The sequence below is a fragment of the Aulostomus chinensis genome, chromosome 3, assembly GCF_037954235.1.
Source record: "Aulostomus chinensis isolate RoL2024-O1b breed Wild chromosome 3, RoL_Achi_v1.0, whole genome shotgun sequence".
Classification (NCBI taxonomy): Eukaryota; Metazoa; Chordata; class Actinopteri; order Syngnathiformes; family Aulostomidae; genus Aulostomus; species Aulostomus chinensis.
In genome coordinates this window covers 26856259-26880515 of record NC_141322.1, presented here as the reverse complement: position 1 = coordinate 26880515, position 24257 = coordinate 26856259, and the positions used below count along the sequence as shown (strand labels likewise).

The following is a 24257-nucleotide window of genomic DNA, read 5'->3' as shown; positions in this document are numbered from 1 at the left end:
TGCTAGCGGACGCACAGAGAGCGCCGAGTGTAGTAATACGCCCCCGAAAACAAACTAGTGCGGGCACTGTTGCAGGATGCGCTTGCTCATGGAAAATTGTTGGGTGTAAATTCATTGAAGGAGTGTGTTACTAGACCTGCTCTACCTGTAAAGTGTCATGAGATAACTTTTGTTGTGATTTGGCGCTATATAAATAAAACTGACTTGACTTGACTTGACTTGACTCGGAACCAAAAAAAGAATCAAAATTAAAAAAGCTGCTTAATGGTTCCGGAACGAGACATATGGAACCGGTTCTAGGTACCCAACTCTAGGGCCGGAAGAGGTAACTTCAAAACTGTATGGAACAAATTTTAACATAGATTTTATTGATTTTTTTTTATTTCAATAACTGTTACTACAACAGTACACAATGTAATATATTATCTATAATGTAATAACTTTTTGTTTTCGTTAATGTAAATATGAATCTTGGCTATTCTGTGGATTTACTGCTTGATTTATTATCTGGATATAAATTAATCAGTATTGACATCATTTTTTGACTGATATTTGTTTGAGTTATATGATATGGAGATGTTTTAGTAGGATTGAGAATCATACAGGCAATTCTGCAAAAACATTGCTTCTGAACCATGTTGTAAGTAAGAAGTGAGAAATGGACATGATGGAAAAAGTTGAGAGGGACAAACTAGTTTTTGTGGGCGGTCTCAGCAGCAGTTCCACCAACAAAATGAAATACAGAAGGGCAGCAAAACGTGACTGAGGCCATCATCCCGTCAGGACCTTGAGCGAAGTGAAAAATAAATGGACTTCAAGTGGGCGGTGAAGACGCGCATCAGTGTGCAAACTACAAGAGGGGGGGACAAGACCCCACCTCTTTCCAAAACAGAGCATCACCTCCATTGTGAGGTGCCTTCGCACAATTACCAGCACTATCTTTTCTTTTCCACCATCAAATCTGCCAGCCTCCTACACAAAACCAGCTCAGGATGAAGACTGAACTGTACAAGTACCTCTATATGTTTTGCACTTTCACCAGGACTGTTCTGCCATGTTTGCACTGCAAATGCTATGTCACCTCAATCTGTTGATGACACAGCCACCTTGAATCTGGTAATATAATGTGCCTGTGCACCTCGATGCACCACAGCACCACTTAAAGCTGCTATCCACTCCCACATGTATCCACAGTGGGATTTGCACAAGCCTGTTTACAGTTGTACAGTCTATGTATATGTCTTATATGTATATGTCCTTATGTCTCTGCAGAGTCTATATACAGTTATGTCAGTATTAGTCCTATAGTAGGTATAGTCGTGTAAATATGTGTCTATGTATATTTTTCTATTTATATGTGCACATCCTAAGGAGCAGGTTGCATCTCATTGTACCTGGTATAATGACAATAAAGGCATTCTATTCTATTCTATTCTATTCTATTGTAGTCTTTACCTGGAGCCACTAAACACGGTTGTGACACTATTTATAGCACTAACAAGCACTATTCACTGATCCTCTACGGCAACGGACATATTTTCACTCATGATAAAAAACAAAAAAATGAATAAATTCACTTTTACAGAATTCAAATACCAGCTTGTGCGGAGGAAACAGCGTATGCATGTTTTTGCGCGTCCATTATGTTTATACATCTGGCCGCAGGTGTTTTAGCTGAATGATCTGAGGAGGAAGTTGTTGCAGAGATAAAAAGCACCAAATAAGAGGCAATAAAACTGTGAGGAAGCTCTGACTCAAATATTCAGCTTGCTGGGTTCACCTGCTTCTATTGCTCTACTTATTTGATTTTCTCTGTGGTTGAAGGAACTGCAGATTTTTTTTTTTCTTCGTTCAGCGGTGATGCAGAGAACAAAGATTCAGATCCAACAATGACTAGAAAGGTAGAGAAACTTGTGTATGCTGAGAAAAGGAACTAAATCTACAGTGGGTATATTTATGCACTCTTGAACCTGAGCAGTAAGTCGTGTCATAAAATATTTATACTGAAGGCAACCAATACAGATCACTTCCCCGTTTACTGAAGTGGCTTGCACTACCCTGACTGTCGATAACTCAAGGATAAAAGCACTTAGCTATTGGAAATCCTCTGCAACTTTAAAGCTGGCAAAGCTCTGGGTACCTGCAGCTCCAAATAATTGAGTTAAGGACAGAAAAGATCAAATATGTATATAGATAGATATAGATATAATTTGTTATGTTTGTCAAATTTATATCACAGTATTCAATGGTATTTTTGCGGTGATTATATATGTGGTGATGTGAAAACAATCTACTCTTTTTGGCTGTTAGTCACATCATTGCACTCTCTTTAGAGCTGCGTTAACAAAAATGTAATTTATCTGATTTCTAATCACATACACAAAACAAGTAAACTACAAAATATGAATATGATGGGGGGGGAATCAAACTCCAGTGAGAATACCGGATAAACCAGGAAATACACATGCAGATGTACAGTGCATATATTTCTTCTGTAAAAATGTAAATCCTTTTTAATTATTGCAAATATAACAGCACAGTATTGGTGCAGTCTTACTGCCAGTCATTATTTTCTACAGTTTTTCTTTGATAAAGGCTATTAATCGTTTTTTTCCCCTCATTGTAAATAATATGTAATATTTAGTTTTGTCAGAAAGCTTGGTGGTGAGTTTACAGAAATAATATAAGTTTTTTTTCAGTGTAATGTTGCTTCCTTGCCATAAATACAGCTTTACAGATCATTTTCATTGAGTTTTTCCTGAGAACTGTGTTCTCATCTTGCAGAAAACAAAAAAGCAATAACTACTTCCAACTTCAACTGCTGAGACCATGCATAAGTAGCAGGGTTCACACAGCTGCTCCAACCTGTTAACACAGAAAGTGTGGTTCGCTGGTTAGCAGGCACTGGCTCCTTTACAGCCAAGATTCAAGATATTTAAACTCTAGACCAGGGGTCTAAAAAAAATAAATAAATAAATAAAACATCGGGAGCCACAAAACCCTTTCGGGATCTACAGTGAAAATAACACTGCATATATTGGTTTTGTTGCAGTTATGAAATCAGTGAACTGCTATGGAGAAAACGATTTTTTTTTCTACATGCAACAAAAATGTTTCTTCAGAAACTTTTCTTTTCTTCGATTTATCCATGGTTGGGCTACCAGAGACTGAAGAGTTCAATAAACTGCATGCTGGTGGGCGTCATCGATCCGCAATTGTGATTGAGTATTTTGAGCTTCAAGAAATTGAAAGCGTTTTATTTTGATGCTCCAAGATCACCATAATCTTCAAATTTAGAATTGCATTGAAAAAAATTAACGAATTAAAATAAAATAAATTTAAATCAAATACTCATTTACTTTCCAAAACCACAGGGAGCCATAGCCAATGGATGAAAGAGCCGCATGCAGCTCTGGAGCCGCGGGTTGCCGACCCTCGCTCTAGACGTATGGAATTCAGGAATGCACGAATGGTTCCTGCTTTGAAAACTTAAGTATAACCATGAGGCTGTTTGCTCCCATCTTTGTCAAGGTCATCTCAGAACTGACGCACAAAAAGAAAGAAATCACAGCAAGGTTTACGGGGCCGTCCATCTGGAAGCAATAATCTATACAATTCCTGATCACAGCCATCACCAACCCAACAGGAAGTGACCCGGGGCACAGTGTGGCAATACAACAGCATGTGGTTTTTTTTTTCTCCTCTCTTCAGTTTTGCAACTATGTCCCTGCAGGGTAGGTGACAATATCTGTGCTTGAATTCTATTTTCACTTGTGCTGTCAGCTGGAGTTTCTGATGTGATCACTGTAATGATTGTTGGCCAACCTGTAAGCTGCGGCCGCGCTGCGTCGCCCTCCTGTCTGCTGCTCCTGTGGAGAAAAAGGAAAGAAAAACATATCCAATAAGCATCACTTCAAACAAGGTTACAGATCTATTATCATCACCCAGAGGATTTGAAAAGTACCTCAAGAAGTAGAAAGCAATATACCGGTATTCAATTTTCCAACCAGACCACATGCATCAGACTGCTCTGCAGTTAACAGCCATGTTGCATCAATTAATAGGATCTTTGTCAGGATGATATACAGTGAATCATATCTGCTCCAAACAACACTACTATGGCTTTCCCTATGTGGAGAAGGGTTTGTTTGATTTTTTTTTTTACTTAAATGTGACACACATCCAAAAGCTGATTAAACCACCCACCAGCCCTGAGTCTGTGTACCCTGAATTTAACTGGCAGCTGCAAGAGCACACATCATGAATATCAATTATTACTAAAGTGGAGCTGTTAAAATTAGTGGGGCGGCTCTATTGTGTAGGTTAATGGAAACTCAGACGTGCATTTCACTTTAGGGTTAATGCCAGCACTGAGCCACCATAGCAATTCTGTCAGGCTTAAATAATAAAATGAAAATGTGTGTGTGGGCCTATACAGTATGATTTGTTGGAACAAAATAAAAAAGCATGAAATACTGAATTTATTAAAAGGGGAAAAACAAAAACTTGTTGACACATTGTATATTTTCCTGAGGAATCATAACCATTCAAACATTTGAAGAAAAGAAGTAATTTCACAACATCCTGCCACAGTAATCCTTAATTGCACCACGCCGAGATGAATAAAGTTTTCTGAATCTGAGTAAATATTCACTCCAGCTATGACTGAATATTAGAAATAACCTGCAAAAAAAAATAAAAAATACACAGTGAGCCATAACATCAGCAGGGTGGGGCCTGAATTCGCTATCCAACCTTGATGATTTGCTATAAACTAGAACGGCCACTTCTTTTAGGATAATTACTCAGCATTTCCGCCATACTGAAGTAAGAATACACAGGATTGGATTGCATACAATACACTGGTATTCCCAACTTGTTGGATACCGACGACATGTATCCCCTGTCTCTTCACCTTACTGCAGAAATGATTGGGTCAAATCTTCTGTGGCAGAATTCATTAACGTTCTTACATGAACTCCATCGTGATTGGCGCCAGTAGTGCCTGCGCTTGACCGCGCGCCTTGATTAAATAGGGCCCTGACGCTTACCGAGGTGACGTCTGCAACGACCGCCCCTCTTTTACTGTGATTGACAGCCACCGACTCCATTCAATCCACTCAAGGGGCGCCTCGTCTCTCGTTTTCGTTGTTAGTCTTGGAAGTCCGTTGGTTGCCGATGGAAACCTCCCTGATCTCCATTGAGTCTCCAAAGCATGTCCTCCCACTTATTGTCCCTCCGGTATTTTGCCGCGAGGAAGACGACAAAAAAAGTCCTCCGCCTCTCAACGGATGATTGCAGGTGACCGCGGAAGCCGAGCTAGCAAAACAAGCTAATGTTAGCATGTTACAACTGAATCCGCAGGCTGACAGAAGCCGCGAGGTGTTACTTTCTCCGCAGACTGTCGGAGTAATAACGCGACACTCCATCAGTTTCTCACTGATGCCCTCGGTACCGGCATGGTCCAGAAGTAGTCCCTTGTTTTGTCCAGTAGTGGGGAGGAGGCTGCCGCTGAGGTTTAGCCGCTCGGCTCATGTTATCTCTCGGTGTCTTGGTTGTTGTCACTAACTCCGGTCGGGTTGAAGGCTCATGGCTCCTCTTAGCAAAAATGACGGCTAATAACAACTTTTCTAGTTGTTTCCAACTCTTAACGTGACAGAAGCGCTTGACATCGTGTTGCCGCTCTCGACTCACGCTCAAGGAGACGGTGACCGCATCGCACTACGCACAGATCCATGCGCCGGAGACATGGCGGTAAACCGTTCAACCAAGGAAATGGTGATTACTTTTAGTTTTGCCGTTGAGGATGATTTGTTTAATCCCAGAAACTAACAAAAAACCCCAACCTCCCTGGTGGAGGAAATTTAAAGTTTATGTACAGACTAGGCTGCTAATATGAACATATTCCTGCTCAGAGTTTATGGAGAAAACCAAAGCATAGCTTGAATAAATTATTTAAAGGAATGCTTGAAATGTTTACATTTTAACTGATGAACTCCCGAATTTACTTTATTTCTGCAACACAAGGTCTGCATTCATTTACATTCAAGTATATCGCAGTTTCCTTCAGACAACACCTCCTCACATACTAACCCTAATTTCACACCGTACAGCCATTATCATTATCACCACCATCAGTTAAATCTGGTGGGCACTCTAATCCTAATTAACAGCAGGAGGCGGGGCTAAGCAAGTAGCCCGGTTATCTTCATTTACCTTTTTCGTGGAGGAGAAAATGGAGAGTAAATTGACATAACCGAACCAACCCACTATTACAGAACCTTGATGAGAGAAACAAGATAATCATCTCTGATGCTTTCAGGTTCAGGAAGAAACAATGAATTATTTAAATCTGAATTGCCCGGAGGAAAGAAATCACAGTTTCTGAGCGTTACATTCAGCTGCAGATCAAGCAGCTTGCTGGAGACCAACATAAATCCCACCATCTATTCGGGAGAGCTGATCAATAAACACAAAAAAAAAAATTCTGCTATTCTACCTACAGTACACCTCTGCATACAGCTGGGACACAGAAATTGTGTTTGCAGAAGCCACGCACCTCCACAGAATGTTAAAATAACCTGCTCCTTGTATTGGATTTCACCCTCGGCTCTACCGAGGAAAACATGGAAAACGTGCTGGAATCAATACATCAGTAACGTCTTAACTTTGTAGTTTTCATTAAGAGAGAAAATGAGGTGGCTCGTATGGAGGATTTGCTACCATTTGCTTTGCTGGCTGCATTCGTGGAAAGAACATTAGAGTCTCATGTCTATGAGACATTTTCTATAATGACTGAGTCTGGAACTCAGTCGAAGAAGATGTATAAAGATTCCCAGGGATGGAAAGTCGTGCTCACATGGGAATTGATCCGCCTAAAGAGATTCAGGCATGTTAGAGTTGTTTCAGTCTCCTCACTCATTCAACACAGTGTCTAATACAAAAGGTAATTACTGTATAACCTTATATTGACTTCGTAATCATTTGGACGCAATTTGGCTGTTTCGGGTAATGTTCCATTACTCTGTCGTGGCTCGCTTTCATTGTATTTAACGCAATTCATTTAGAGACTAGGGCGGCATTGAGGAAAAACATTTCAGGCTAAAAGGTACTCCTAAGCTTTTGTCCACCCTAATTTAAGGACTCCTAAATGTCTCCTCTAAGAGTCTTTCACAAAGCATTCCAGCGCTCAGACTGGCTCCTAAATCCGTGGAAGCTACTGGACGAAGTCAGCTGTATCCACATTGAAAGCTGGCATGCAAGGGGCCAACCTATTAATCAGGAGCAATTAGAGGTTCAGGATTTTGCTCAAGGACATTTTCAACACGCAGTGACGATCGAACCAGCGACCCTTCTGGTCCCACTCTAACTTCCAGCCGTGACGCTGAAGGGGACTCCAGTAAATCATTAAGATCGCAAAGAATCAGTTTGTCAACATTTCAGAAGCATTTAATGGTTCTGTTTTTTTTTTTGTAATTATTGCCTTAATCATGAGCCTTTTAATTCTACTCCAATTCAAATTTTCCTCCTCCCATATAACTTGGAACATGAAGGAAAAGCTGATCATGTGTCCAGTCTGCTTTAAAACAGCTGTCATGAATTATTTCTACTTTACTCTTTAATCAGAAACACATAATTGGAAAATCTTAATATGAATATGGCTACATGAAACCTCTTTCTACAGCATGTCAGTGATGAAGTACCTGGCAGCCGCATCAGCCAATCACTGAGGGTATAGCTCCCTCCTGTCACATGACATCGAGCAATAGCATCTTAGCTTCAGGATTTTTATTGTTCCTCAGTGAAAGTTGGTCCCTGCAGCTTTGTGAATGGGTTTGAAGAGCAAAATTTTAGAACGTTTTAGTGTCATTAAGGAGAAACTCTTAGTGGTCAGATAAAATGGTTTGTGTTACTACATTCCTTGGTGTAAATGTTCGTGCTGCAAAACTCTAAACTCTTCTCCCTTAGTCCACTCCTTTTATAGCTTACTCCTCTCACTCTTGTACCATAAAAATAAGTCTCCCGCCAACTGTGTCTGGGCAGCATTAGTTGTTTAAAATGTTACGACACACGCGGCACCTATAAAACACCTACACTAAAGCTCTTTAGGAAGCACAGCTCACACAGTTCAGCTTAGCAGGAAGCTGGTCTCATCCCCTCGAACAGAAACATCTTGGAAGCAGGACAGAGAATCCACAACAGTCTGACTGCTGCAAAGCTACACAGCAAACATGACGTCGTGTGTGTGCAAAGGTGTCTTTGACACGTAGATCTTAATCTTTGGATCTCCACCTGCAAACAAAATGGAAACAATGAGCAGAACTCATGCACATGCAACATAAACATTTGATTACTAAATATGTACTGTAGATAAGATGCTGGTACCGATTAGTTTTAATTAATTTTTGACACTATGCTTTACCTAATCTCCTCTGGGGGATTTTGACAAATATGAACAATAAGGGCAATGAAATCATGAAGCTGTGGTTGGCAAAGGCAGATGTGCCTTGGAGCTGCGGGCGTGGAAAACATCTTAAGGATGACGGACAAAAACAATGAGTAGCCCGGAGGCTGAGAGTGAAAGCACGCTCCACGATTAAGTGTTGATACTGAAATAAGAGCAGGACTAAAGGGTCATGCTTTGTAGAGCAAAGAAAGAACGTGACGACATAAAAACACTGTTGATTGTACAGTAGTTGCCTGCAAGCAATACAATTGTTTGACTATAGACTTTTGCAGTGTCTTGCATCAGTATAGCAGCTCAAATAAAAACACATGCCTCATCTCTGTTTGTATTACTCAACTGATTGGAGCCATTGGTTGAATATTGATGGACGAGTTTATGAGGTATGTGCATAAGAGTTTCGCACGCTTTGCTGAACAAGGCAGAGTGGATAACAAAGTTTACGAACAGCATCTGCACCATGAAGTCTTTATTTTACTGTCTACGGTCAGCACTTTCCAAAGCTATGCAGACACACATTAAACCTCTAATGTTTACTTTTTAAGCTGAGATAGCAAGAGGGCACCTAAAGCAAAGTAGCGATGGAAGGATTACGTTTATATCCACTTTAAATTGCTTCATTTTCCCAATAAACGATGCACTGAGACAGAACCGCAACAGATGGAAGCCTCACAGACTCACCCACATTTACAAAAACCGGATTGCATTCAGGAAGCGCGTGTTTTTGGAGGTGGATAATTAATGCACACGTGCAGATTCAGGTGGTGTTCAAGTCTCCCTGCACATCGGTATCACGAGGTAACAACTGGGATTTGCGTGGGCAGACTGATCGCTCACGTTGCTGGACTTTTGCAAGTTTTTTACACAAAACAATTGTGTATAACCTTTCAGAGGAAGTTGTAAAAATGTGTCAAGCAAACAGGGGAAATGTTCAAGAATCAACAAGCAGAATTGTTTTTACTTATTTTTTTTAACACAATAGATTTTACAAGATTATCAGAATTGTTGTAGATTAATTTTTGTGTCCAGTGACTAATTGATTAAGACACACTCCTCCGCTGTGGATAAACCTGTTGCTGTTGTTGTGTTTTGGCTCATTAATCTTCAGCCCCAGGTTAAACTGGAATTTTATTTCTAAAAGTGAGTCTGAATGAGGAATGACAGCAGAACAAGAAAAGCGCTCAGACTACCAATGAGGTCCAGGAATATCATCATGGGTTGACTGAGCATCAGAATTTCCCATCAGTGTGTTGCATAAAGTGATTGGTGTGTTTGAGACAAATGACTTTCCAGATGAATCATTCATAACCAGCGTCAGCCTCAAGGTTTTCTCCTTCTCTTCCTCAGACCATCAGGAGAGTAGAAAAATATAAATGTGGGCATAGTTTAACCTCTCCAATTTACACCTTCCAGATGTAAACAATGTCCCCTGCAATCAGAGGTGCACTTGCTCTGATGAGGCTGCGTAGCATGGAGCACTAACTCCTCATTACGGCAATTGTGGTTTCCCCCAGCGAGGCGATGTTGCTTATCTCGCTGACATTTCACAAAAGCATACTCTCAGCCTGGCTGTGTGTGACTGAGCAGAAGTGACTGTATGTGTGATGACAGTGGGATTTTAAATGAGGTTCAACAGCTTTTACAGACCCCCAAAAAAACTCACTAACAGACCTCCACTAGAGATTTCTGGTTAACCTATTTGCAATTACAATCTTGCTGCCAGTCTTGTTTAACCAGGTCTCCCATCTGGGCTCTTTAAACGGAGGATTGAGTTGCCTGTGCCTCTGCATAAATGCATTCTGCTCATGTAACTTGCAATAATGTTTCCACTTGTCATTGTATTAGAGATGTACGTTGTATGCGTCTCAGCAGTGAGCTGAGACTCTTAAACCTTGACCCCCCCCCCCCCAACCATCAGGAAGAGTACGAACAGCTTAGTTTAGTGCTCTCCTACTGTGCTGCAAATACGAAAATTACAGCCCAGACACAAAAAGACCGTCCAGACTTATCAATCAAAGCAACTATAGGAAACAGCATGGAGGTGGTGAGTTAAGCACCAAAATAACAAAACAACTCATTTCTAGGCCAAAATACACATCTTGCTCTCAAATATTGTGTGTGTGCACTTCATGACAGTTAGAAAGCATGCGAGACTCATGCCTGCAGAGAGCTTCTCCCTCCAAACACAAAACCCACAAAATCTGACGTAAATCATGCCAGCACATCACAGCACACCCAACAAATGAACCATCATGTGCAAATACAACATAACATACACAAAAAGATGGCCACAATGACCCATATGTTTTTGAAATGCATTCATGTTAAGCGTTTTGGCATCTGTCTGTGCTCAGGACTCAGCACCAAGAGGCATGCAGTCCCGACAGTAAAGCTCTTGCTGCTGTCATCAGCTGATGTTGTGTTAAAATGACTTTCAAAAGTTGTTTTTTCTGAATTAAATTAAGCCCCAGCGAGTCGTCTTACACGGATGAACTCCAGCTTTTAATTGAAAGCTAACCTCGAAAACGACAACATAAATCAAAATGTCCTCCACACTCGTAGCGGCGTCGCTGGCTTGTCATTCATGTTGGTATTGGAAGCATTTGTCAAAGGTTCTCCGAAAACCCAAACCTAACCTAAGAGTTTGCTCTGTTTTCATCGTTGTATTATATCATGCAAATCTGTTTCTGGCTGATTGCGCTGCAACTTTGTTTTTGTGAAGGCCGGCTGACTTTCACACTGACAACGTTTAGCAACGTGTGCTAAAGCGGATGCTAAAAGGGAAAAAGGGATTTTCTTTTCATCATCTGTGATGAGAGAAACGAGCTGGGTCGTGAAAACAGAGCCTGATGAAGGACCAAACTCCAGACAGAAACAAGCATTTTAAAAGTAGCCGATTACTTGATTTTTTTTTCCTACGTGTTGACCTATTTTCAAACTGTTTAAAAATGCATATCAAGTTGATAACACAACTCTCATGTTCAGCAGCTTTAAAAGGTTGCTACGATTACTCAAACAAGTTTGGAGATAAAGAGACAAGCAGGAACAAAGCAAAGCACAGAGGTGTCCATCCTTGTCAGGTCCGTGGAGGAGATCCTGCTCCCTGTGCAGAGATAAAGGGCTCATGGCAAGCAAATGAAAACATACAAATTCTTAGTTTTAGAGGATTACACACTAATCAAATTATGACATAATCAATTTGTGCCCAACGAGCTCCAATCCTAAACAGTGCTGCTTCGACTTAATTCTAAAGTTCAAGCCATGAAAACAAACTATTTCTTTAGCACCCTTTTTGGCAATGGGAGGAAAAAAATCCTGACACTGGGAAGGCAGAGTCACACAACTCCAAAATCTGCATTTCTGTGGCAGAGAAACAGTAAATGGAGAGAAATGGAGACATTTGTGGGGTGCAGCAGGACGAAGGCAAACAGGTCATCATCGTCATGAGGTCTGACTCATGTCTCCTGCAGGCTTGTAAGCGATGCACTGAGGTCCAGGTTCTCCCAAACTCAAATCTTTCATTGCGTTCATCATCACTGTGCATCACTGGGCTGTCTGGTCTTGGCCTGGCTGGAGCACTCATCCTGGCATTTCACTGCAGCATCTGACAGGTTTGCGTTTACATAAGATGACGACTTAGTTTTACACCACTGGCTTCCCTCCTATACTGGCTGGTAATCATAGAATTCATGTGCGGATGCATCGAATATCCATCTCTGATCATTTTTGCCTCCTTTTCAGGCTTTCAAGCTTTTCTTGCATAATGAAAAACATCACTTACTATAGTGAGTTTATTTGATTTGTTCAATGAAATTTTCAATTTCAATTTCTGTCTCAATAAGAGACTACTATGACTATTAAATTACTTGTTACTAAAAGGGCCTTTTGTGTGGCCTGTCAATATGGTTCTCAGCTGAAAAGCGGCCGGTAGCTGAGATGTAATTGGTCATCAAAACACAATCGTCCTGCAATTATGTTTCCTGTCAATGATGTGATTTTTATAGCCATTCTAATCGTTTCTCCTTGAAAATGAAAAGAATGTCTTAGGTGTTAATTGCAGCTTGTTGAAGGGTCTCATTTCTCCGAAGCTTTAATTTCAGAAAACGAAATGTCAGCGTAATTTGTTTAGTGAATGGATGTGATTTTAAGCCCTGAACTAAGTTTGAACCTCCATCGATTTCTTGGTTACTGCAGTGATTTCGTCATTTAAGTACAAAATGTTCCCTTGATACATTTTTAGCATCCAACCATTGCTTGGTAACATTTCCTCTTCCTTTTGTTTTTATTCATCCTAATCACCCATGAATGTGATAATGGGTAAAGTTAGAACAGTGGCTCATTGCCCACAGCTACGCTTTTAACACATGCTTATTTTTTGTCGTCGTGTGGATTCGTACTGTAGGTGTGTGTTATTTCTCTGTAATTACAGATGTGAGAGATTGAAAATCTTTGCTGCTTGAGTAATGGAAGCGATTGTGCCACCAACATTGCCCGTCAGCCACACAGCGCATGATGACTCTTGTCAGTTAACTCATTCCTGCCTCCTGACCTTTCCGCTGCTGCACAGCTTTTTCTCACCCTTTCACAGAAACACAGATTATAGTGTGTGTGTGTGTGCGCGTGTGTGTGTGTGTGTGTGTGTGCGTGCGTGTGTGTGTATAACAGGTAATCTCTGGAGAAGCTACAAAGGATTTCACTTTCGCAGGATGCCCGATGAACCCTGTACAGCTGCCAGCACGAAGGGAGAGTGGATCAATCAAGTAATAAATCAAAAGGAACATAAAGTACCATTGTAGATTACTTTGTGCGGTTTATTAGTCAAAGTAAATCAGGTGTATGTCTGCAGTTCTTCTCTTATCTGAAGGATGCAATCTATCGGACCTTTGTTTTGTTCTTTTTTGAAGCACAATTTCAGGGGGAAAAAAAGAAGATCTGATCAACCCACAGTGAACCATTCAGTGACCAGTCAGTGATTAGCTGGTGAAATCATTTCTCAGAAGGAGAGCAAGCAGAACTGAGCTAAAAAAAAAAAGAGAGAGAGAAAGAGAGCATTGAATTTTCATTTGTCAGCTGGCCAAAACATCTTTCCAGAAGAACAGTGATAATATGGTGATGGGTGAACTAACACATCCACTTAGAGAGCGGCGTGGCTCCGGAAGGAAGAGTGGCTGTCTAGTCATTGGATGGTTTCTGGTTCAACCTCCAGCTCCTCCAGAGACCAAGTGTCAAAGTGTACCTGAGTAATTGCAGCTGATGAGCTGGATGGCGCCTTGTATGACTGTGTGGATTGATGAGCTTCTCATTGGGAAGTACTTTTGACTCCCATTAAGGTGGAAAGACTCAAGATAAATGGAGCCCATTTACTGAAGACTTGTGTTACCTCTAATTCTCCAAAAACTGAGTAAAAGTTAATCTCTTCCTGTTCTCAGAAGTCTTATTTTGGCGGATCTCCAGCAGTTTAACTTGTTACCTCACTGCAAAAGATGTGTAATGTAAGGAAAGGGTGACAGCAGTGATGCCGTGCGGTAGCGGCAGCAAACTTGGCTTTGCCAACCAGAGAGGGCAATAAACCACAGGCTCATATTAAAGCGATACATCATTTAAAAAATCATAATTTGTGTATCAGTTACTCATGATTACATTCTTTTATTCACAAAGAAATTTTTTCACGTGAAAAGTGTCCAGGATTTAGAAGACGCCAGCTACATGCTTTGTAGTGGAAGCTAATGGAGGCCAACATTTAGTGCCACACTTTGATTTGAGCTAAAAAAATAAAAAAATTTTAAAAAATCCTGACTAAAACAATATGGCTTCTATACTTTATGGCGTGAGCGTGACAACACACGGCTGTATTCTAACTAGAACTACTGAAAGCTTACTGTAATTCAAACACAGTTGTTTTTGTAGTTTTAGTTCTCCACCTACATTAGCTTCCAGCAACATTACGTTTTATTAATTTTCAATCCACCAAGAAGAAAATCTGTCTTTAAGTGGGCAGACTGATAAACAAGTGAGGGTCTTTTTGAGATAAGTACCATTTTAAGTCCTTGTTGAACCATTTTTTTCCCAGGTTTGAACAGATGTATATCATAATTAAAACCGATGAAAAAACAAATTACCGCCATTTGAAACATGCATGATTGGTGGTGATTGAAAGATCAGTGATATTGTCAGCTTTAGGTTCACATGCCGAGATACGATGCATTGTGTAAAGGATTTAATGTCGGTTTTCCTCGTAATGAATAAATAACAGAGGGAGCTGATGTTGAAATGATGCACTGCAAATTGCTTCTGTCAAAAAAAAACAAATCTATTGAAAAATAATTACCTTATAAATTAATTACTGCAACAGGACCAGTCGACCATGTAATCCACTGGCCTTCTAACCACTGCAAGCACACAGATCTGACAGATTCTACAAATATAGACCATAAGGAATGTGTCATCGCTCACCCTCACACTAAACCCCCGGCTGGTAATGTTTGTGTTATTTAAAGTCTCCTTCTGTGACCTTACGTTTCAGAACAAATTTAGATTACCTCATCATTATGCACATTCTAAATTGCGATAAACGTGATTATTCCAGGAAATGGATGAGAGATGAATGGGAAGTCATTATCATAATTTCAAACACATTTGTCAATTTCTGTTTTCCACCGGTGTTGAGGGGAAACGCATTGATTTTCAAACCGAAGTTGAAACCAGGACAGCTGTTTCTTGGAGCTCACGGATCGTTTGTGCCTTGAAACTCAGCACGTGAGGATGTTTCTGAGAATCTCTTGACAACACGCTACACACAGGAGACAAACACAACATTTCCAGATATCTCCACACGCAAATATTGACTGGAAGTCTCACAACAATCCATAAAATAATTTTGATTGTGTAGATTTGCGGTCATCCAGGACACAGTATCTAAGAGCGATACTGAGGCGGCCGGGCTCGTTTAAGATTCCTGACGACGTCTCACCTCTCATCCAAAGGGCATCTTCCAGTTCTATGCATTTAACCTCTGAGAGGGTTCTTAACACTTTTAAATTTCATTAAGGTCACACGTGAGTTGCTGACCCACGCAGTGATTATATGAGGGGTCACACGAGTCAAGGTGTGGCTCAGTGTTGAGCTGCCTGAGGACAGAACTCAGCGGGTGTGTACGGACACTCGGAAGCAAAAGCGTGTTCACCATCAGGTTGAAACACAGAGGCATCAGCAGAGCAATGACGCGTGCGGAGCGTAAAGCAGCAAGGAGGCTCCACACCTCTCCGTGCAAGGACGCCGTTAACCAAGACTGCTTCCAGGTACACTTCGTAAAAATATCAGTTGGTAATAAAGTGTGTTTAATGTTGGCGTAACCAGTTTTTTTTTCAAGTTGATATTGATGTTGCTGGCTGAAAAACATTAGCGTTTTAATTCAGAGAAACCCTCGTTACTAAAACTTGATCCACACTGTATTGTTGCAGCCGACCTCTGGCCTGATTTGACACAAATAACTTCGAAGTTTGCCTCACTGGGTGTTGTTTGCAGTGCAGTGTACAGGGGGCACGAGCACCGGTCGCGGCCCGAGCATCTGTTCCAGCAGTCCAACATCCAAAAAAGTTCCAGACGTCAGGCATTTTAGTCCAAGCAGAGCCACGAGCTGTTTCCTGACTTCACTTGTTAAACAACTCACTCAGCTTCTAAAAATATGCTTCCTTTCCTTCTTCTTCAAGGTACAAAACAGCTTTAAAATGAATCTTTAGTGACAACTGTTGAAAAGAGTCTGCAGCAGACGAACAGGGTGAGCACTAAGATCGTGATGATTGACAGGTGCAGGAGCAATCCTGAGCTTTGACTCTACATCCACATAAAAATCTGCTCAGACGACGGGAGTTAGACTTGAACAACACGCCTGACTCTCTTTGTGCGTCAGCCTCACATGAAGTTTGGCTTTCCTGCTCTGGTTTAACACAGAGTTTGTTGAAACTTTACTGACACCTTTCAAGATACAACATCAGGGAGACTGAAACATCGCCATCTTACAGTTTGTTTGCTGTTGACATATCAGTGTCATAACTTATGAAATGGAAGTTATTTTGGTTAATGCTGTGTTTGTTCTATACATGAAACACACTGTTCATTCTTATCAGCTGCACTCCTTGCCTCATGGTCTTTGGCATTCTTTGTCTCACGCCAGTCATAACTCTAACAAACTACATATTTTGAAACGTTAGGGTCGTATTATATTCGATATCAGTGTGCTGTTCCATCACGTCATTAGAGAGTTAGAGGGTTTTGCTCTAGATGATTTATTACTCTCCATCAGGATGCTTTTGTGTCCCTTTGATAGTGACCAAAGAAACACGAACAGACTTCAGAGCAGCTTCTACCCCTGAGCTGTGAACCTGCTCCATGGAAACTACATCGCACTCAAAAACTCACGATGAATAATGGCTGTATTTTTACACCCATTTCTTTTGGACAGTCAGCCTGCAGACTGAAGCGCATTTGACTTGTAAAAGCATATTTTACTCCTCTATCCAGGCCTTTGTGAACAAGAATGCTGCACCAAACCCTGAAAGAAATCTTTTATTTTTTTCTTTGTGCTTTCTTATGGCCACCACTCCTACCTCTATTTCACTCTTATTAATTCACTCTTACGCGTCTTTCCAGAGTGGGATAATGAGTTTCAATTATGGTTTTCATGGGTAGTTAATATTATCGCTTACTTACTCTACGTTCACTGATTGTTTGAGTGGAGCAAATTTGGTTTTACTTCTCGCAACATGAACAACAAGCATGGTGACATGTAAATAAACCTCCTCCACACTGTATTTGCTAGAATTTATTATCAATAATAACAATACGTCATTCCCTCGTGTTCTCTTCCTCAATTTAACAAATATATTGAAAACTATGATACAGTTACTCAATATTAAAGAAAAAGGCGAGTATGGGAACGTGGAACGAAAAAGCCGTGGGTTCAGGTGGTCTGCTCGTTCACCAGACTGGCAGGTGTTGGCTGGCATCATCACCACCCATCCGACAATGAGGGATGTGGTCCATGCAGCCTCCTTCTGTTGGCACCGGCCACTCAGTTTTCACAGGGAGTGGATTCCTTTCATGGAGGTCATATATCTAGAACGATATTTGATTTTAGCAGATGGCTTGTGACCTCTCAAAGAACAACCCTTCCCACTCCACTGATCCATAAAATGAATCCAGGAGCAGAAACCCACTGCTCACAGGACCTGCACTGCATTCTGGGTTTTGGACATGTCTTGTGTGAGTGACATGTTCATCAGACGCGTCTTTATCTAATCCATAACAATCATGATCGGTCGAGCATTAGTGCCTGGTTAATCAAACGCTCTTGATATTTGTGATTTGTCAAATTGATCCTGGTGTTAATTTTGGCAGCTATTTCTTTTTTTCCTTTTTCTTTCTTTAACATCAGTCTCAGTTCTGTCTCAAATGTCTTTAAAAGGTTTCAACACATTTAGTCGTCATTTGTCATGTTTTTAATTCCGTAGCCACATTTGTGTCCTACATTTCTTCGTCCAAGCGTCAAAGCGGACAGAAAACATCTTAGTCCAATTGCTGAAAACCTTTGTTTGGTCTATTCTAGTGGATGAAACTCAGCTTTCATTTCTTTGTTTTTTGAGTAGCTGATTTTAAATTCAGTGGAAATGTTTTATAATAACCATATGTTATTAATACTTAATTAAACATGAGTTAACCGCTAACAGCGCTAATAATCATTTATGAAGTTAATTTCACGGGTTACAGTAAAAATTTATGGAAAGACTCGGGGAGGTTGGGTTTAGGGGTTGTATTGTTACTGAAAGGAAAAACTTTTCCCGCTTTATAATGAGGGTCACAAATTAATAGATAGTTAATTATGCTTAAGTAATGCTGGTCTGCACTCTTCCATATAACCCTTATTCTGAAGTATTCTCTTTTTAGTCTTTTGACTGAAACACATATCGTCACCTTCTTAAAATAACCGCCGAAGTCATTTTTGACCATTTTTTTTTTGTTGCCTAAATCAACTCCTTATGATGTTTCGTCTCCAGTTTTCTTTTCTTTTTTTTTTGTATTTTCTGAAAAACTTGAGGGGGAAAAGGACTTAGGCGACTATCTTAAGAAGGGGGCGATGTTAGTTTTCAAGAGGTCGTTGTTACAGTCTGGTTTTAGTCCACATACATGATTTATATAAATATACATGCAAGACTGTAAAGTGATGCAGTCTGAAAACATTTACCCCCATCCCTATCCTCTCGACTTACAGATACCTACAATCGGCCCTAATAAGGTGTCTGAATATGACCATATATATGATATATATGACCATATATATGATATATATGACCATATATATGATATATATGACCATATATATGATATATATGACTATATATATGATATATATGACTATATATATCATATATATGACTATATATATGATATATATGACTATATATATGATATATATGACTATATATCCATTTTGTGTTTTGCTCTGTATGCCTGAAGATGAGGGTTTTGGGACTCGAGGCCCTCGGAGCTGCTGCATCAACAGGAAGGCGCTTGGTGTGGTGTTTTCACATTCATTTTCATGAAAGCGTTTTTTTTACAGACTGAAACACTTGACCAGCCGATTATTTGTCTCTTATGAATGCATAGGCAACTCCTCTCACAGGCAGGTGAGCTGGGTCCTTCCCGTGCAACACGCTGATTATTTTTTCTCCTTCTATTTGATTCTGCCACGGCAGTTCACAGCGACCAAGGAATCCATTATCCCTCAGCATTAGCACCTTGACAGAGACTGAGCACGCTATCAAAAATTCTTCCACTTTCATTACATTCATGGTTGCTGGGACAAGGTATTATACAGAACATTATCACACTTTTGTGTTTTTCTCTGAGCTCAACAAATCCTGGAGGCTTCACATTCTCAGTTCGGAAGTTGTAAGGAATGAGGTTTCCTGAGTTACATGTCGTCATCATCCCCTCGTTGGATTTTAAGTTATGGGGGACACTAAGGGAAGGTCTGGTGAAGCAGCGATGTCGGACATGAGATTCATTAGATTACTAGCAGGTACATGGAAACACCAGTAGGGACAACAGCACCAGCGCACCGTACCACCGCGGTGCCGCCATCTTTGTAGTAACTCTCTCCTCCTGAGCTAACTGCATCATGCCATTCCAAGACGCTGATTGGCTTGTTGGAAATCAAACCTTGGCAAATGCTCTTGATCAGAGACTTTCCAGACTCTCCAGGGGCTGGAACCATGCTAGCAATGTCCCGGACTTGAACCCACAACCACGGCATAGGAAGCAGATGCACTGGCAACGGCGCCAGAATCCATGGGAGGAAACAGCGTATCGTGTTACCCAAGTTCATGATTTTGTGTCTCAGTATGAAAGAAAACTGGTCTGGTCTGCAACAGACCAAAAACAAACATTCATCAGCAGGAGGATGCATGTAAGCAAAATACGAAGACAACAACATTCACTAATCACACGAACAGGAGCTTTACCAGCAGCCGTTTTTCCAGCCTCTCTCTCTCCTCTGACTTACTGGCCATCATACTAAAATTTCCCTTTAATCTTTTCATCCTTCCTGAGAATCAACGTCAGCGAACATAGTGAAGCAAACTGGGATTTGTTTGATGAAATAAATGAGTCAACTTGAGGATTAAAACATGATACAAACTCTGCGCGCGAGTGTGTCTGTGTGTGTGTGTTTGTGTTTGCGCATCTTTGGCGTGCGACAGGAGGAAGGTCGCTTGTTGGTCACCAAAACAGACTCATGTTTTGAGACGTTCACGCTAACTGACAGGACATATCCCAAAATCAGATTCCTTTTAATGCCCTACGTACTCCCGCAAGATTTTAGAAAAAAAGCACCCCCCCACATACACACGTGTGCACGCACACACGCACGCACACGCTGTGTCGAGTTTTGACTGATTTTCTCTGTACCATTCATAATTGAAGACTCATATTTACGGTAATAAAGACAGAGTAGAGACTCTGGAGATACTTTTTCCACAGGATGGATATAAACACATCGACTTATACACTCTTCTTTTTTTTTTTTTGCAGCATGCTTCTTATGGTTGAAAAATTAATCCTGTCAATTAACTTTTAATTAGAAATCTGCATTCATGCAGTCAGCAAAATATACTTTCAAGAACTGAAGTTGCTAATGACACAACAAGTCCTGCCACTAAGTCGACCTCCTCCTTAATGGCGGTAATTAAAGTTTCATGTCAAATTTCCAACCAGTGAATTTACTGAACACTTGTGAAGTTTTGGATAATTAATAATCAAGGAAGATATTTAGCCCAGTTGGTGGTGGGGGTGGTGGGGGTGTGGGGGGGGGGGGGGGGTAATGGATGCACAGGTATACTATCTATCTAGATTCAGCCCCATTTAGAAATGGTTTATGCTTTAAGATCATCCACCACCCACACTTTGAGAACAGGACTGTAAAGACCAAATTCAGTTTTGAGACAGTCTGTTAAGAGTAAGAGGCACGTTGAAGAGGGGGGAGAGCAGGTTTGACACTCATCAGAGGTGATCAACCAGAGTGCCATCATGCAGCAAGGTGGTAAACGTCTCCAGCCTGCTGGGCCTCCAGGACACCCCAGACAGAGGCTGCATCACTGGCTTTGCGAGTCGTCTTTGGGATTCAAACAGACACGAGTACCCCAGATGAACTATGGATGAAATTGCATTATACTGAACAAACTGTGCAGTCAGAAAAACGACTGCTGTGGGCGTGCAGAGATCAAAGAATCAAGCGGAGTGTTGTCATCCTTTCATTCCTCCGTGTGTCTGAAGCAGAGAAGATCGAATCCTATGCACAGCAGTGGCATCAATCTAAAGACACTCATTCACGGTCTCATACATTCACACGTCGCACCAGGTGCTGAATGCCTTGCTCAGAGGTGCTACAGAGCAAAAGCAACATTGATTCATCTAATGTCTCATTTCCCCTCCAGGTGGGAGTGGAGCCATCATTGTCACCTGAAACCTTCAAAATAAAAGCTCCTCTCTGGAATTTCATTTGACTGAGAAACAGAAAACATTTGAATCATCAGACATTTGCTCCTGCAGTGAGCTGCAGTTTAGTGTGTATGAAACATAAAGTGTATGGTAATTAAATCAGAATCATTTCTGCGTGCTTGAGCATTTCAATTAAATACATTTGCTTATGTTTAGTAACTTATTTATTGGGCCATGTGATCAAATAGAGATGAAGGGGGTGTATTCACTGGCAAAAGCCTAATTAATTACACGTGATTTGTCTCATTAGGCTGCCGCTGCAGCAACTGTAATCACAAAGCCCAAAAGACATTAAAAATGCATTAAAATACACTGTAGATGTTAAAATGTACGGAGTCCTGGAGTAGCCATAAGGAAAAAAAACATCTGGTTTATGAATCGTTCCCTTCAATTTTATTATTTTGAGTCCACAATATTTAACCTGTTCTCTAACTTGATATATCAGTGTTATTAATTTGTTTCTTCGAAATCTAACTTGCTACAATTCAATTTATTTGGCCAAAACACAACTTATGTCTACGTTTTATTTAATTTGTTTCTACAACATATTTCTTGTTCGCTCTATATCTTTATTTTGTGCCACTGTGTAAAATGTTTTCCATCATTTAAAGCAATCACGAGCGGTATCTTGTTCTCTCTCCTGTCTTGCGGCCATGTTTTTTCTCACGTTTTGAATATTATGTGGGAACAAGTTATAGCTCATGGCCATGAAACAACTATACAAAGCCAAGAGTGTCATCTTGTGGCCTTGAAATAACTAAATTGAGGCAACAAGTTATATGTCATGGCCACATTATTTGCCTCTCTCTGGCACCTCCAGGATTCCTTTTGTATTGCCACTCTGGCGCAGTTCACCCATATCTGCCTGTGTCAGGTGCACATTCTCAGTCACAGCTGCTGGAGAATTACTCAGAGTAATTCCAGAAAATGCTGCAGTTCTCAGTGGAATACTCAGTTGTGAAAAGGATCAGGTGAAAAAAAAAGCCGAGAGAACACTCAAAGAACAATTCATGACAGTGCACGTTAGGAAAAAAAAAAAGAAAAAGAAAAAAAGTTCTCTTCTCTTACCTTTCAGGGGAATTTAGGATGCTCTTTGTGCCCGGACTCGCTTCCTGGTGAGGAGCGCAACAAAGGTGGGTCAGCGCTTTGATTGTGCTGAAGCTGAGCAGCGTCGCATAGGTGGAGCAGAAAAAGATGCGTCTGTCCCCGTCCGGCAGCAGCAGCAGCAGCAGCAGCAGCAGCAGTCTGCTGGGGGCAGCGGAGCGGAGAGGTGCTCGGATGTTCACCCGGATCTTCGAGCCTGCATCTGCTGCTCATGTCCTTCTTTTCCTTTCTTTTAAATCACACACGCTGCTACGGTCATGTGACCGTTCCCCGCCGTCCAATGCCCACCCTACTACTCCTCCATCCACCAACACCAACGGTCGCATTATTTGTCGGCTTGTGAATGCATTACAAGGAAAAAAAGAAACCAAAAACAAAACCTCATTTGAATAATTGTGAGGGATTTTAAGCAGATGTGTTCATGCTCGTAGAATTTATAATACACTCAAAAAAACCTGAGGGAGGGCAGCCCGAGTTTTATAGAACAACCTGGCAACCTTATTGAACCCTCTCAGACCTACTACTGTCTCACACACACACACACACACACACACACACGCACGCACACATGCACACACACACACATATATATATATATATATAAATACTGTACTGTAGCTCTGCCTCCTGTCTTCCATGAACCATCCCCTTCTGAAGCACCATCCATCTTTCATGTCATTCTGTCAGCGGCTTCTGTATTTTGCCCCCCAGCTACTGAGGGATTGATTCTACAAGACCCATAGATCCACTTGGGGGGTGGGCAATCATGCCATTTTTAAATCTAATTCATCACAGTAACTTGAATCTGTAAATTATTGAATGGAATTTGTTCTGATTACCTGCAGTATTCAATTATTCTCTCCGGATCTCATATAAACAACAAATTGTGCTTTATCTATGAATACACAGTTCTCTAATTTTTTTTTACATGGTTTCATTAATTCAATTATTCATTGTTTTCTTGTCTTTTATTTCTTTATTATTCATTTTATGTAATTCATGCCAGTCTGTGTCTGTTTTACAAAATATGTCAATCGCCGTCACTATTGACGTGCGCTGACATGACCTTTGCACCCTGGTGCAGGCTTCCAGATTTTTAAACTTTATCCATAACCATCCATCGAACCATTTTCTATACTGCTTATCCTTTAAGGGTTGTGCTGGGGGGGGGGGGCAGGGGTTGGAGTCCATCCCAAATGGCAATGGATGATGGGCGAGAGGCGGTGTGCACCCTGGACGGGAAGAAGACAAACACAAACGTCATTTTTTATTGCTTAATCTCACACCTTCCAAACAGCTCCTGATTCCATTATCTGTCTTGATTTAGGACCCAAGCAGCGCTCCCACATCTCTCCTTTATCAACTCAAGTTCTGTCCCTCATCGTGAGCTGTTTGGGATGCCTCCGCCTTCTTCCGTGTATTCACAGCTTCACTCTCCTCCTCCACATCTGCCCTAATCACATTAGAGCTTGCAAGGCAGCGGGATTTGTTAGATCTCAGAAGAATTCAGCTCTGATTTGCTACACAGTCTCCACCCACAGGACACATTGATATCATAACACATGTCTGTGTGTCTAAGTCTTTACCGTCCAACCCCACCCACCATCAGACCAGAAAGTTAGACATAAGACACCAA

At 41.0% G+C, this 24257-nt stretch overlaps 1 protein-coding gene across 10 annotated transcripts in view; it reads right to left on the bottom strand.

The window, feature by feature from the left end:
* Positions 1–22856, bottom strand: part of LOC147268447 (rap1 GTPase-activating protein 1-like) — a 101383-nt gene extending 78527 nt beyond the window's left edge. For 8 of the 10 annotated variants that reach the window (XM_086200010.1, XM_086200011.1, XM_086200018.1 and 5 more), the window contains exons 1-2: positions 5052–5682; positions 3826–3869 (exon numbers count right to left, since the gene is read on the bottom strand). In XM_086200010.1, the coding sequence (XP_086056136.1) occupies positions 3826–3869; positions 5052–5111 (104 nt within the window). In that variant the 5' untranslated portion in view covers positions 5112–5682. Of the gene's footprint in view, positions 1–3825; positions 3870–4856; positions 4889–5051; positions 5683–22585 lie in introns of those variants that run through there. The other 2 variants (XM_086200020.1, XM_086200013.1) reach the window with 2 other exon arrangements.
* Between the last annotated feature and the right edge of the window lie 1401 nt (positions 22857–24257).